The sequence below is a fragment of the Vanacampus margaritifer genome, chromosome 2 (assembly GCF_051991255.1).
Source record: "Vanacampus margaritifer isolate UIUO_Vmar chromosome 2, RoL_Vmar_1.0, whole genome shotgun sequence".
Lineage (NCBI taxonomy): Eukaryota > Metazoa > Chordata > Actinopteri > Syngnathiformes > Syngnathidae > Vanacampus > Vanacampus margaritifer.
Window position 1 is genome coordinate 43,729,481 of NC_135433.1, and position 14,123 is coordinate 43,743,603.

Consider the following 14,123-nt stretch of genomic DNA (forward strand, 5'->3'; position numbering starts at 1 on the left):
AACAATGTTACCGGTATATTAAGAAACCAGTTAAAAAAAAGGAATCCACCCAAAAATGCATGCTATGGAGAAATGTAGCAACTAATTGCATGCCTAGCTCCCAGGAACATGAAGACTCACCATAATGTGGACCGATCACATGAGATTAGAGACTAGTTCTTTGTTTGCAATGAATTCCTCAGAGACTGTATTTGTGCCTTGATAGGTGATGCTTTTTTGGTTAGCAACACAGTTCATACAGCCTCAGTCAGCTGGGATTGGTTCCAGCTCGCCCGCCACCCTAATGAGGACGACGTTATAAAAAATTTAATGGACGGGGAAAAAAAAGGTGTCTATTTGAGGGAGGTGTTCATTTATTTAAGCCTTAATGCAGTGGGCCAGTTATCTATCAGGGGCACGGCCACTATTCAAGGAAATACGGTAAAGTCCTGTATTTGTGACAATTTTGTAGCTTTGCAGAACATGTCGTACTTTTTTAAGTGCACCCACACACACACACACGTGTGCTACTTTCATCAGGCAGACTTTCTTCTGTTTTGTTTGTCTTAAGCGCATATTCCCAATCACAATTTCCACGGCAGCCCTGCCTGCCTGGCTGCGGCTCCTAAGGGTGCAGGCAGACACTTCTAGCTGCAGGCTCCCCCACTTCTGAAACCTGTCAAATGTGTCCTGGGAGAGTCAGACTCCCTCTCATCATCCAGGGGCTTGTGGACCTCTCTCGCTCTCCCTCTCTCTCTTTCTCCATTTACCCTTCCTCCCTCCCCACTTCCTCTTCCTCCACCCCCTCTTCCACACTTTCATCTCACATCCAAACTTGCCGGTTGCAACCTTCTCAGCCTCCTCCCAAGTTTTTTTGTGTGTCTCCTTTTCTCCTCTAGTTTGTCTCCCCTCATCTATGACTTACTTTGACTCACACTACTTTTTGGGGTGAGATTTGTCCTCTTTTTGTCTCCTGTGGTGGTGGTAGAATCAGAATCAGATTCAGAATAGCTTTATTGTTATTGTACCATAACGAAATGGAACAGGCGAAACCTGTTGAAGAGACATAGAAAAACAATGACCAACAGGGGGCGATACACAATGGGACACAGGGTTACCTTTAACAACGCCCCTGTTTCTCAGAGGAAAAGAAAAACATGAGGAAAGAGGAGGAGAAAAAACAGCCCCAGACTATGCTCCTGTAAGGGGAGCACAGTATGGATTTGGAAAAAAAAAAAACTCAGCAAACAAAACACAAATACACACTAGCACGTGGAAGTGAGGACGGAATGAGAACGGTTATCCGGCGGAAGCATTGATACAAGTATGAGGACTTCATTGTGTCCCAGCCAGCTCGCCAAAACACTTTGTCTCATTGTCGTGGAGACAGCCTCGTGAGTCCTAACCATGTCGCGAAGCACAGGAAAAGGGTAAAGCCCAAGGGGCGAACGTTTGCTACGCTAGCAAATCTTGATTTCTTGTCAGGGTTCGTTCAAGTTCACAACACTTGCTAAACGTTCACTAAATGGTCGCCAGGCCATTGCCTAGAGATTTAACGTTTTTTCATGTCACAAGGAAATTTTGAACGTGTTCAGCCAACCGTCAATATCAATGTTTCTCCACTTCCACAATGCTCAAACTAGTGAGCATTGACAATCACAGAGTCCATTCAGGGCTTCAACCCATCTGTCTGTGACCACTGTCCTGAGGGTCTGCACCTTCCCCTCCTGCCCTCCACTTCTCAGCAAACCCCCCACCCCTCTGGTGCGCCGTGATCGATATGAATGCAGAGGGAGAGCAGGGTGACGAGGGGGGGGACCTGTCCGTCAAAGTCGATAGAGGAAAATGAAGGCTAAGATGAAGGAGGCATGCTCTGTATATTAAACGCTCACATCAGCCAGGGAGCGATGGGCACATATCAATAGGCTAATGCTAAAAGGAGAGTAAAAGCCAAAATAGCGAGTGAGGCAAAGAGGATAGTTGATGAAGACGTAAAAAAAAGGAGCTAATGATTTTAATTGATGTATCAAGTGTGTTGGGCAAAGAGAAGGAAATGAGCTGAGAACTTCCAAAGTGCAAAAGAAGACTAAAGAGCTGAGGCGGAGAAATAACAGTGAAGAGCCCAAGTTAACGACTTTGCAGATTTCATTATGGAGATAGTTAACCCTGTTGACACTGAAGGAGGGCGCTCTTCTCTCGAGAGGAGCGAGCTCCTTCCACCTCCACGCGCAGAGACAGATGAGATCATTACAGCTATCAGCGCCACTGCCATCCACAATTAGCACATGTCCTTTCCTTTCCCCCCCACCCACTCCCTCACAAACACCACCCACTTTTCCTCCGCCTGCCTCATGATGTCGTCCTCCCCCTCTCGCCTCCTGACACTTTCTGAGGCCCCGATAGCGGAAACCAATTGGACTAAATAAGGAGGCGCATGCAGCAGAACCGCGCGCCGCTTTAGTCCAACCACCTGCTTTGACCTTTCCCAACTCATTTGGAGCCCATTTACATTTTAACGCTCACGAGCGAGACTGCTTGGAGATGCAAAGTTTACTGCAATTGGGAATGAAAACTTGTTGTTGAGATGTCAAAACATGAAGGGAATTTGACAGCTTGGTGATGAAGTGCTGCCTCCAGGAGTGAAAACAAATATGAAAAAATTAGGGGAGTCAGGCGATTATTTTTTTTAAATTGTTAATTAATCGCATGACTTCAGTTACTAACTCACGATTAATCGCAAATTTTATATCTGTTCTAAATAAAGTTTTCATACTCTTCAAAAAAAAAAGTGGAAACAAATGTTAAACTAATACAAATATGGCTGCATCTTTTAGTCATTGATACAGTAATTTAATAATTCATAAAATTGAGTTAAAATTAAAAAGATGTACAGGGAGTCCTCGAGCTACGACGTTTTGACATTACGGCGCCCGTGCCTCGTCTGTAGCACCTTCTTTTTCGTTAATTTCCCACAGTAATCACGCCATTTTAGAGTTAATTAAAGTAATGTTGTTGTTACCTCCAGCAACGGACGTCCATCAGCCGGTCGGTTCGCCATCAGGCGCGTCACATTTACGTGATTAAGCTTGAATGTCCGTGCCGAAACACGAAATATTGGTTTTGGCGTCTTCCGGGTCACGCAAATATGTTTTTTAAAAATTACTGAACAAAGTATTTTGATGTAAATATCAACTTAAACGGGGAAATCCGACTTAAATCGAAATTCGGGTTACATCGCCAGCGTTAGAACGGAACTCCGCCGTAACTTGTATTGTACCGTAAAAAAATAAGTGTGATATTAATTTGTGTTGGTCATTTTTCTGCCGCTAGGTGGCATAATTGCATTTGCAAGACGTTGCCAGCTTTTTAAAAAATTATAAAATACTACTTGACCCCAGGCTCCACAAATATATGCATTATTATTGCATTTATTTCTGCTTAATTTTGGACGTGGACATATCTGCTGCATTGCGACTGGAATTCCCCCAGTACAGGCTTTCCAAGTGCGGTAATTTGTGTTAAAAAAAAAATTGTGGTTTTAAAGGAACTTTCAAGTTAACTAAAAACTAACGCACTAATTTTGACACCCCTAAAAAATATATAAAATACATTTTTTTTGTCTTTATGGCTGGTTGTTTCCCCCCCTCTACAACTCAGGGATGCAATTTTCGCAACACAACTTAAACCTACATATTTGCAGTTCTGCACCCACAGATTTGCTTTTTTTCTTTTCTTTTTGCAATAGTTTCTCATGTTTGGGAGTTTTCCCATTTTCCCAGAATAATTTACCCAATTTTGTAAAAAAGAAAACAGAAAAAGATTTCACTACATACTTCAAGAGTATGATTGTCCTTCCCTGATTTAGCTGATCTCTGCATCAGTATCTGACACACTGGACACTGAGGTGGGAAAGATGGCCAGTGATAGAGTCTACAGTCACTCACATAATCTCTCTCTCTCTGATATAATGTTTTTACGACACACATGACACACACCTGTGAAGCAGACGGGACACTTGAAGGTCCCGCCCATCCCCTCGAAGCTGTGCTCGATCAGATGGCATTGAAGCTTGGCCGGCGAGTCGAACGACTGACTGCACAGTTTGCATTCGTGGTTCAAGCCCTCCTCTGGAAGACAACAAAACAAATACAATAATAAGAACAACCAAAGAAGCATGACGACCTCACAACTAGATCTTCAAAATTCACCTTTTATTTGGGAATGTACAAGCAAATATTTGAGACGCTCATGAACCAAAATAATAAAACATGGACCATATTTGGTAATGTGGGAATTTCAAATTGACTTGCTTCACAATGAGGTATATTGCTCCCAGCCAATCAGCAATGAGAAATAACCAAATATAATTGTGTTATAATTAAATAGGATTATAATTATACGGCATTGTGAGCAAGTCACACAAGAAAAATATTGAGTTTATTGATGTTTTTAATGAGTGCTTTCAAGAAATTGATAAACTGACCGCCAAAATGTTAACTCTCATAATTTCAATGTTCATAAGAAAAAAGCTGACATTTTGATGATAAATTACAACCAATAATAAAAAAAATCAAAAATTGTTCATTAAAGTTATTAATGGCACCAAAATTCATCTCATGTCGACCATCACATCTCTCCTTTACAACTTGGATGACTTCTCAGCCCCAGAAAAGCACAGATGCCCCATTTATCCTCTCTGCTATGCCACATTGGAACACATCAATTTGCCACTTGGCTTAAATCATTCAGACAAACCACACACATTCATTTTCCAGCACAAAAAATCTTGCCGAGTCAGCCTTGTGCAGAACGACCCATCTCCAGCATGTCGATAAAAGGGCCTATATTGTCTGTTATGGGGCCAGACTGCATCTCGACTTTGCAGATTTCATTATGGAGACTCCCCCTGGTCATCTATTGCTACAGGAAGGATGGATACACCGGGGACGCATCATTAGGGTTTATCCAAGGTCTGTGAAAGCAAGTGACCAGCACATGATGTCGATACCAGAAGAAGGAAGATACTTGTGGAGGCAAAGTAAAAGGCGAGATAAATTGAACTGTTTTGTGCATTTCAATGCAAATGAAGCCGGCCGGCCCTCTTTCTGTGTCCTAATAAAAGTTATCATGTAAAGCTTATCTTAGCTTTGAAATGAACACATGAACATCACACAACAACTTAAAACATTTCCTATCTAGATAAAAATGCCAGCTAACGACAACATACACAATGAGTGATTAAACGTCAATGATAACAGTGATGGTATTGAGTTGTAGAAGTGGACAAGACTCAGTGTTTCCCACACCATGTTAATACTTGGGTGGGCCACCCAAGTGAACTGGCCACCACCCAAGAAGTTTTCAAGACAATTTATTAAAAATATATTTGGAAAAAAAATAAAACGTGTCGTGACCAGATATAGCGCATGTAATGCTAGTTTGCCGTCACTTTGTGGATCGAGAGGCTAGAAGAGACGTAGTACGGGACTGAGACAATGTCAATAAGCTAGCAGGGCTAACATGACTGTATACAAAAAGGTATGCCATTCACAGTTTAAAAACATAAAAAGTAACCTATTTGGCAGATGAAGTAGAAGTTTCCACTTAATAATAGATGGATTGCGCAGCGTGACATGTCAAGCCACCAGGTGGCTAACGGGTTACGCGGTTACAAAAAGCTAGGCCAATCACAGTTTGGAATGGGGCAAAAGTGTTGTTTGCTGCAACCCGCGCATTTGACAGATGAGCTAGCGCAACCTAAATATAGGTCTGAGTGGAGCAGCCGGCATCAGCTGAAGAGGAGGAAGGGGAGGAGGAGGGTAGCGCCAGCTTATCCAGCCAGTCAGCACGAGCACGTCTGCCCTCTTTGATCATCATTCACTTGGCTCGTGTGTGTATGTGTGTTGGGGAGTATGCTGAGGTCAAGCGTGCTGCAGGGTTCACTCATCTATGCCGCCGCCATATGCGCAGCCCCTCGCTTGACCCCGGCGCACAACGCTCTCCCGTCGGACCTGCTGCCCTGCTTCATTATGCATAAACCTCCGCACCTGCCCGACTGACCCGTGGACGTGCGTGTGTTTGGGAGCAGCTGCATGGAGGCAAAGTTGCAAGAATGCAGCAAAGAATGCAGCAAAGAATGCAACGTGTTTAGTCCCTGTGAACTAATCCAACAGTGGAGTAAGCATCGTCACCCAGGGCCCTTCCATTTGGAGGTTTATTTTTAAAAAGGGTTATGTAATTTGTGTTACGTAAAATAAATAAACAGCTGGGTGCTATGGCTAACAAACGCTATTAGAAATACAGTGGAACCACTAGAGCTGAGCGCCCCTGAGGTTGTACAGTGAACACCCACATGTTCATGGTTCAGTAGTTGCAAATTCATAAAGTCGCAGATTTTTTTTTGGGGGGGGGGGGGACACTATCCTCTGGTATTTACTAAAAACACCCATTTGCTGTTTTTGTGTTTAGTCCAAAGCAATTGAGATACTGCTCTGCCACCATCTAATGGCCTCTTGGTGCCTAGAAACTACGATGAAATAAGTTGAGGAGTTCCTCTTAGACAAAAGCTTGTACTTTGCTGGCATCTCATGGAATTTTCATTCCAAGAAACTCTGGAGTTGAGGAACTTCACTTTGAGAAAATTTGTGATTGGCCACCTTGCCACATCTATACGAAATTCTAAAAGCATTTGTGGGGCGTCAATTATTTGTATATTTTCAATCTGCTTCATCTATCCTTCCTTCCTTTCCTCAGTCTTTCCTTTGGTCTCTTGAGGTCTCCCTAATTTGTTGGAATTTAGATGTTTTTTATGGGGTTGGTGAAAGATTCTGATTGGTAACCCGGTGGGTAGAAGGTGATTGGATTTCACTTTTCTTTCTTTGATCCTTACTCGGGTCTCCTGACAACTTCACGACTCTAGCTGGATTCTGAAGTATTCGGTTTAGGTGAACGGTATGGCATTTTTAATAGGTTTTAGGTGAATTAATGAGCACACACTCACATATGCACACACAGACCCGCACATGCACATACTCACACACATACAAACAAAGAAAAAGAGAGAGAAAAAAAGAGAGAACAATGATGATGACATGTCGAATCGGTAAGATTACCGAATGAACAATACTGAGCTGTCTCAGTAAAAAAGAAAAGAAAAAAAAAAGGAATACTGCGCATCAAGTCAGAGTCTGAGGAGCAAGCTAACTAGATGAACTAGATCTTCCCCTTCTCTCTTATTGGGCTGAAGTCACTTCCTGTTCTCCCCTTACAAGACACCATGGTTGCATGGTGGCACTGCATAGACTCGAAACACAGTCCCAAGTCCACGGGGGGCCGTCAGCATCCTCCTCCCATTCCCTGTTTGGGAGTCCCTGGAGTGTCGTGGGCTACCATCACCGTGTCCCTGCGCACTGCTAAGAAAAATCCTTCAGATGACGACTTCTCCCGGGCTTGCTCCCTCTAAGCATCTCTGACACCAGAAAAGTAAGCCCATCTGCATATCCACAGGGCCTCGCCTTCCTGGGGCTCATGCTTTATGTATTTCACAGTTCCTTAAAACACAAACGGCTAATATCCCTCCCATGCGGGGGGACGAGAAGCGGGAGAAGAGAAAGAAAGAATGGTTTTTATTTCTTCTCGCTGTTTACTTTTTTTCATCCAGGCTGAAGTTCATGTGCCGTTGAAGGTTGTTTGGGGAGCTGGAGCTCTCCGCTCTCGGGCTTGCATGGTTTAGTAAATCCTTTATGTAATAGGACAGGAGTTGCTGCATAGTCATTTCTGGAAGGCTAACGCAGAAGTTGAAGCCTTTGTGAATTCAATAGACACGTCTTTTTTTTGTGCTTGGGAGCGGATCAACTGACAGTGAGTAAAGAAGACTAAAGTAACTAAAGATGTTCCAGTTAATAATTAAGTACATGCAGCGCAATTAATTAAAGACTCTCATTTGGTTCCAACACCACAGATCAGGCCACCGATGCTCTACTGAGCTAATACAAATGCGGGGCACTTTGAGTTTGAGAATGCTCATTTATAATCCCTTATTTGCTTAACATAATCCACTCCAAAATTGTAACCTAAAAACCCTAACAAAATCCTGTTAATGCAAATTGTTTTTTGTTTTTTGTTTTTTACGTGTTAATTAAATCCCAACTCTTAAAACATAATGCTAACAACCAAAACCCCCCAAAAACTCTAACCGCATAACAATAATCAAAACTCTAATCCTAATCAAAACTCAGCGCAGAAAAAACTTAATCCAATCCAAACCAATACCATAACTCAAACTATGACACCATAAACACCAACCCAAGCAAGCTAACCCAAACCAAGTTCATAAAACCCTAACAATAACCAAAACAACCTAACCAAACCTAAAGACCGTAACAGAGGGGTGAACGTTTGTGAATGTTGATTTCTCATGAGGGTTCGTCATGGTCGTTCAAGGTTGCAAACGTTCGCCAGACGTTCTCAAACAATTTTCATGTTTTTTCTTGTTGCAATGAAAAACTGTCGGCAACGATTAAAACTGTTGGCAAACGTCTGGCAAAGGGCTTTGTGACCTTGAACGAACCCTGACGAAATCAATATTTTAACTATTTAACTACTGCGCTAGCCCAAACACCCTAGCACAAACCATAACCCAAAACCCTGATTTGATGTAACTCCTAGCATTTATTGATGATAGAGGACAGCCATTGCTTCAGATTGGGTTTCGATACTAAGACAATATCAAGCTCGTAAAAACTGGGTTTCATATCAGAAGTTGACAATATTTTTTGACTCAACTAAAAAAGCTTGAAGTTAGCTTGTTTCATCAAAAAACACTGGCTTGTTAGATGAGGAATCACTATTCTGCTCATGTTTTATTTGTTTTTCTGAATAAAACAGAGCATTTTTCCAATTACTACCAAAATTCCAGTCTTTTCCCAAACAATTTCACCTTTCTGACGCGTCAGCTCAATGTTTTATTTTCAGAATTACTTGAAGCATTTGGTGTTGGGAGTCAAGATGGATTTATGCTAATCGCTGCTGTGTTGTGCTCTGAAGCCTGCTCTGCTTGTGTGGCCAATGCAGCTCACCCAAATGATATTAAGGCTATCAATCAAGGCACTCTTTTGCCAAAAGTAATGAGTAAACAAGGGAGGGAGAAAATTGGGAATATTTAGTAGGCAGCAGTGGGTTGTTTTGAGGGCACCCTAGAAATTAAAAGAGGTCTAATCGAACAAAACAGGTCAATGAGATTCCCTGCGTTTCAAATAGCCAACCTTTCCCTGCCATCCTGTTTATGAGCAATTTCACCTTTAGCTAGTTTACTTTCCGGCCGACCATCTGTCTCATAATTTCCTGCCTGATATAGGAGTTCTCAATTAATAAGGCTGGAAGATTTGGGTTTCGCCGGCTTTTCTGTTGTATGTGCAAGCCTCTGTGGGATTGATGCTAGCACAGTCGACAGCTTTAGGCCTGTAAACAGTAGGTGGGTTTACTTCTCTCTTCTCTCCGCGGGAACTATTCATTAACAGATAATGGGGGGAAAATCAGAGTGATTAAGGCCCAGGGAATTATGGGTGAATACAAATTGACTCCACCTCCGTGTGATGTGCTCTCCTGAGGTAGAAACACTGCTCATAGAAACAAACTAATTTCTGAAGTACGGCAGAGCTCATTAAGGCTGGGGGAATGCGGCGGATAGGGGAGTAAGGAAGATGGTGGGTGGGAGCGCAAAGGGATATACCCCCTCTGGACTAAAGCTGATTGGAGAACCGGGGCCGGCGGGGAACATTGCTAATATCTATTTCCTGTCTGCACAGTTAGGAGCGGACGGAGGAAAGCAAGTGCAAAATATGGCAATGAAAGAACGAGATTAAATCGAGGTACCTTTATGTTTCCCCCCCCATTCGATCACTGAATTAATGTATCAGACAAATAGAAAAGAAAATCAAAGCAATTCAAAGAACTCAAAGTGGAAGCTCTGCTGCGTTTTGCCGGTGGGGAAGCGGGCATGTAAAAGAAATCTTTAGTGCGTGCGAAGGAAAAGTGGAAGCGAAGCGAGGTACCAAAGCCCTCATGTCAGGGCCCCGGGTTCATTGCATACTTGATGCTGTGTTCTCCAGGGGGAAAAGGGAGGGTGAAGCTTTGACACGCTAGGGGTGAAGACACCCTTGCTCAGCGAGAGCAAAGAATTCTGGGGTAACACGTCTCTAGGAGAATGTCGGCTCTGATGCATGGCGGCTCGTTGATGGTGCTAATCAGAGCAGAGCAGGGCTCCTGCTAAGATCAGCCCATGTTTGCCGGCCCGCAGCGTTTCCCCGGCTACAAGAACAAGCCCGAGATGACACTTTTTCCGTGTCGACATAAACATGCGTAACGCTTGCATGGATGTCACAAAAGGTTTTAGACCCCTGGTACAGCTTTTGATTTACAGTTTTTGACAAAAACAGAGATGACTTTCTCCGTTTTAACCAACTGCTTGGATATTTTCCCTCCGAATGGGAACAGTACACAAGGGGCATGACAACTTAGTGCAATTTTGGGTAATTCATTGCAATTTCTCTCTGCACTTCAGGCAGGTTATCAACCATTCAAATAGAAAAGCTACAAACAACACAACATGGCTGACCTGTCTGTCAATAAATTAATCCCAACAGAAACATCAATAGACACAAACGGCGTCTATTAAGTACCTTCTTCGTATTTATGAGAAGTAATACCCCCGCATACCATTGGCGGCAGTAGCCACTATTTCTCATTGTTATAAAAAGGCAACCGGAAAACTTTTTATGGGGGCGGGATATTAAAACAATGCAAACCGCTATCTGTTTCACTCACTCCCATACAAAGCACACCCTTAGGCTTTTTGCAGAGTATCGTGTGATATAAAAGTAAATCCTACCTTCCTTATACATCTAGATATCCATTTGTGTTTCCATGTCTTGCCATAGTTTGTCTTTCATCACTCTAACGGTACTATCATACATTGCCGGTCTCTCCTAAACTATACATAGTATTCACTGACGTCACGGGATCGCGAGCCCGCCTCTCATGGTGGCGCAATTTTCCAGTGAAGTCAGCTTTGCTTCTATTGAGTTTACACCAAATGTTATTTTGTTATTGACGAATGTCACCCCCAGCTTCCTCTGACTCTGCGTATTGTGTAAGCAAGACGTTTGCAGAAGATTTAGCTCGTACATGTTGAAAACGTTTGGTTAGTGGAATCGATTGGATTACAAACATTTGCCGATACTGCCCGCCCCGTACGACTTGAAAACGCATGCTCTAAAGTAGGATGGCTCTCAAAACATTTCATTCTTGCGTACTGTCGGATTTTATTGGTTGCTATGTGCATTTATCAATTGTGAATTCGAGGTGAAGAATCTCGGGTTATTTTTAAACTAAGTAGCTAGTTTATCCGAACGCGCTAGCTACCAGCGCTAGCATGTTACAACGAAAACAACAACATTGTGGATTCATCACTTATTTTTTTGTACATCATCTCATTCTTCTGTCCAAATATTACAAATATTACACGTCGAAATGCGAAGGGTGCAAAATGAGGGGAAATTATAGGCTTTTCATCGCTTATCTGCTTTCGTCACTTCCTGCTTTTCCCCCATGCGCTGATTTGCTTGCTAACAGCTAATCAGACTAATCAAATGTCACAACAGTCTGAAACGATTCAACATCTGCCAAAAATGCCTCTCAAGACGCTTCATCAACGGCTACAACATTACGTTGGTGCTTTATATACGACGGTGCATATCGATGCCTGGCCACTTTCCAACTCGTGGCGTCAGATTGGTGTATAGAAGCCTCTAGTCTGAACTGAAGCATTACGAATAAGTTACTTGAGAAAAAGTTGAACTCATTAGTTTTTTTTAAAAGCACATAATTCAAGCACTTTCAAGATCAATCCTAAAGTTGTTTTCAAAACTAGGTAGGCACAGCGCCCACTGAGGACAAACAATCAGGTGGATAGAAAAGCAGCGCTGGAGCTCCCTGCAGCCACACAAATACCATTCCACACTTAAATGCTCCCCCAAAATTTTAACAGGAAAATAAAGGTCAAGTGACGACGTTGTGACGTTTGTGGTCAGATAAAGTGTTTGTCACCAAAGGCTGAAAAGGAAAACCCTCAAACCGTGTCCACAGGCAAGTGGTGGTCATTTCGTCAGTACTGACGAACTGTCCATCAGTCCATCACGAACGAACGGCCATTTTTCTGACAAATGTTGAGAAACTTTAAAAATATATATAAAAAAAAATGATAAAAAAGACGGACGAAAGGTTTTTGTCCATCAACTAACCGGGTCAAGTACCGATTGACCTCTCAGTCCGTCACTGATGGATGCTTGTTTTGTTGATGAATGATGGACTGATGGAATGCCCATTTTTGTCTGTCGGTCCTAAAATAGTAGTGACCAACTGATAACGGAAGCGTGGTTAAAATGAAATGATGATTACAGTTTGGTTTGTCTTGAAAAAATGATGGACTGACGATGATGGAAGGGTGCCCATGGCGCTGACAAATGATGTGCCAGCAACATATATATATATTTTTTAAATTGGCCACCTCCGATCGGTATATTTGCCAGATCGCATACAAAACTCTCATTACTAGTGCCCAGCAGTAATCATGTTGCTTTGATCTAAGGAGACTACTGTACTTGCCTTAGGGGTCCTAGTGACACTGCAGATGGCGTAATATCCTCAATTGGGATTTTAATTTGTGTCCATTCTAATAAATTTCAATACTCTGAGCAGTACCACGCAACACTCAAAGCTGTAGCGATAACACACTATCACAGGTGCCCTAATCCGAAAACGCACCACAGGTGTCTTCAACTGCTCCACTTCCGATACCACCGTTCACAGATGAAGAAAAGCCCTTAAACTCTTTTAGCTTGTTATGTCTATCTGAGCACCTCATTATGAACTCAACTGTCACAGATGCCTCCCACTTAATCACGTTTTACTCCCCCCCACATGGGCTTGACGAGTCCTTCCAACGACAACGTTTTATCCTACTTGAGTTGCCGGAGACTTTATGAGGTACTACCCCCAACCCAGATTGGAGACTCGAAAACTCTGAAACACTGACCACCAAAGAACCATACTGCGGACAAAACACTGTGACGGAACACTAACAAGCGCTCCATTCTACATAGTCACTCATCTCTGGACTCCATCGCATGGGAGTCACCTGTCTCTAGGTCCTATCAACCATCACACTGATAGGAGTAATAGACACAATGCAGGTTTGAATTAAGGTTGTTGGTTGTGTGCCCATTTCTAATCTTGGTCGCTTTTTTCCAACTGGGCACACCATGGTGGCCTAAATCATCCCACTTCTGATACAATTTGTCACAGCTCTTTGTATGGAGCAATACCCTCACCCCTGACTTGAACTCAGGTCTCCTGGATTGTTACAGTCTTGAAATCCCAAACAAATGTTTTCTGGCAAGCAAACTACAGACTGAGGTGGGAGTCTAAGTGAGTCTCTTTCAAGTGGGTGAGCGGCCTGAATGTAAAAAGTTAATTACTGGCTCATGCCTGTCTGTTTTTTCCTCTCGCAAGTCTCAATGCAGTATTGTCAGGCTGAGGTATGCAGCTCCACTGGCTCTGTGGTCCACACAAAGGATCAGGGAAGGGGGAGCGTTGCAGAGAGGCCCCTTGGCTGGGCTCGCCGCATGGAACTCTGTACAATTAGCCAGCCCCTACGTTCCGCCGGCTTATAATTATCAGTGCTTGCCTTAATTGACTCCCCTAGCCTGCTGCAGAGGGACCCTCCACTTCCCCCACCCACCACCACCTTCCCCCCTCTTGCTCGACGCAGGCCGCCGAGCGCCACGCCGGGATCTCCAAAGTCATTTAGGAAAGCGCTCATATTTTCGGCAGGGAAAAAAAAGAGGGGAACATTTGGCGGCAGAGTATTCATCATCAGGTGTCTAGAGGTTTTCCTTAATAGAAAAGCTGAGTCCCACTGAGTGCGCTCCGTGTAGCGGCCAGCCACGCATGCTCAGGACCAGCAAGCTGCCGTTCGCAGCGGGCCGCCAGACATTTGCATAATTTTATATAACACGGGCGCCCGCACTGGAAATTTAATACACCTCAGCAAATACCAGACAGGCGTTTTGCATAATTTTTTTCTC

The 14,123-nt window shown here is 43.3% G+C and overlaps 1 protein-coding gene across 4 annotated transcripts in view; it reads right to left on the reverse strand.

The window, feature by feature from the left end:
- Positions 1–14,123, reverse strand: part of LOC144044259 (zinc finger protein 521-like) — a 164,762-nt gene that overhangs the window by 33,866 nt on the left and 116,773 nt on the right. For all 4 annotated transcript variants that reach the window (XM_077558561.1, XM_077558559.1, XM_077558558.1 and 1 more), the window contains one exon: positions 3,975–4,106. In XM_077558561.1, coding sequence (XP_077414687.1) covers positions 3,975–4,106 — 132 coding nt within the window. The remainder of the gene's footprint in view (positions 1–3,974; positions 4,107–14,123) is intronic.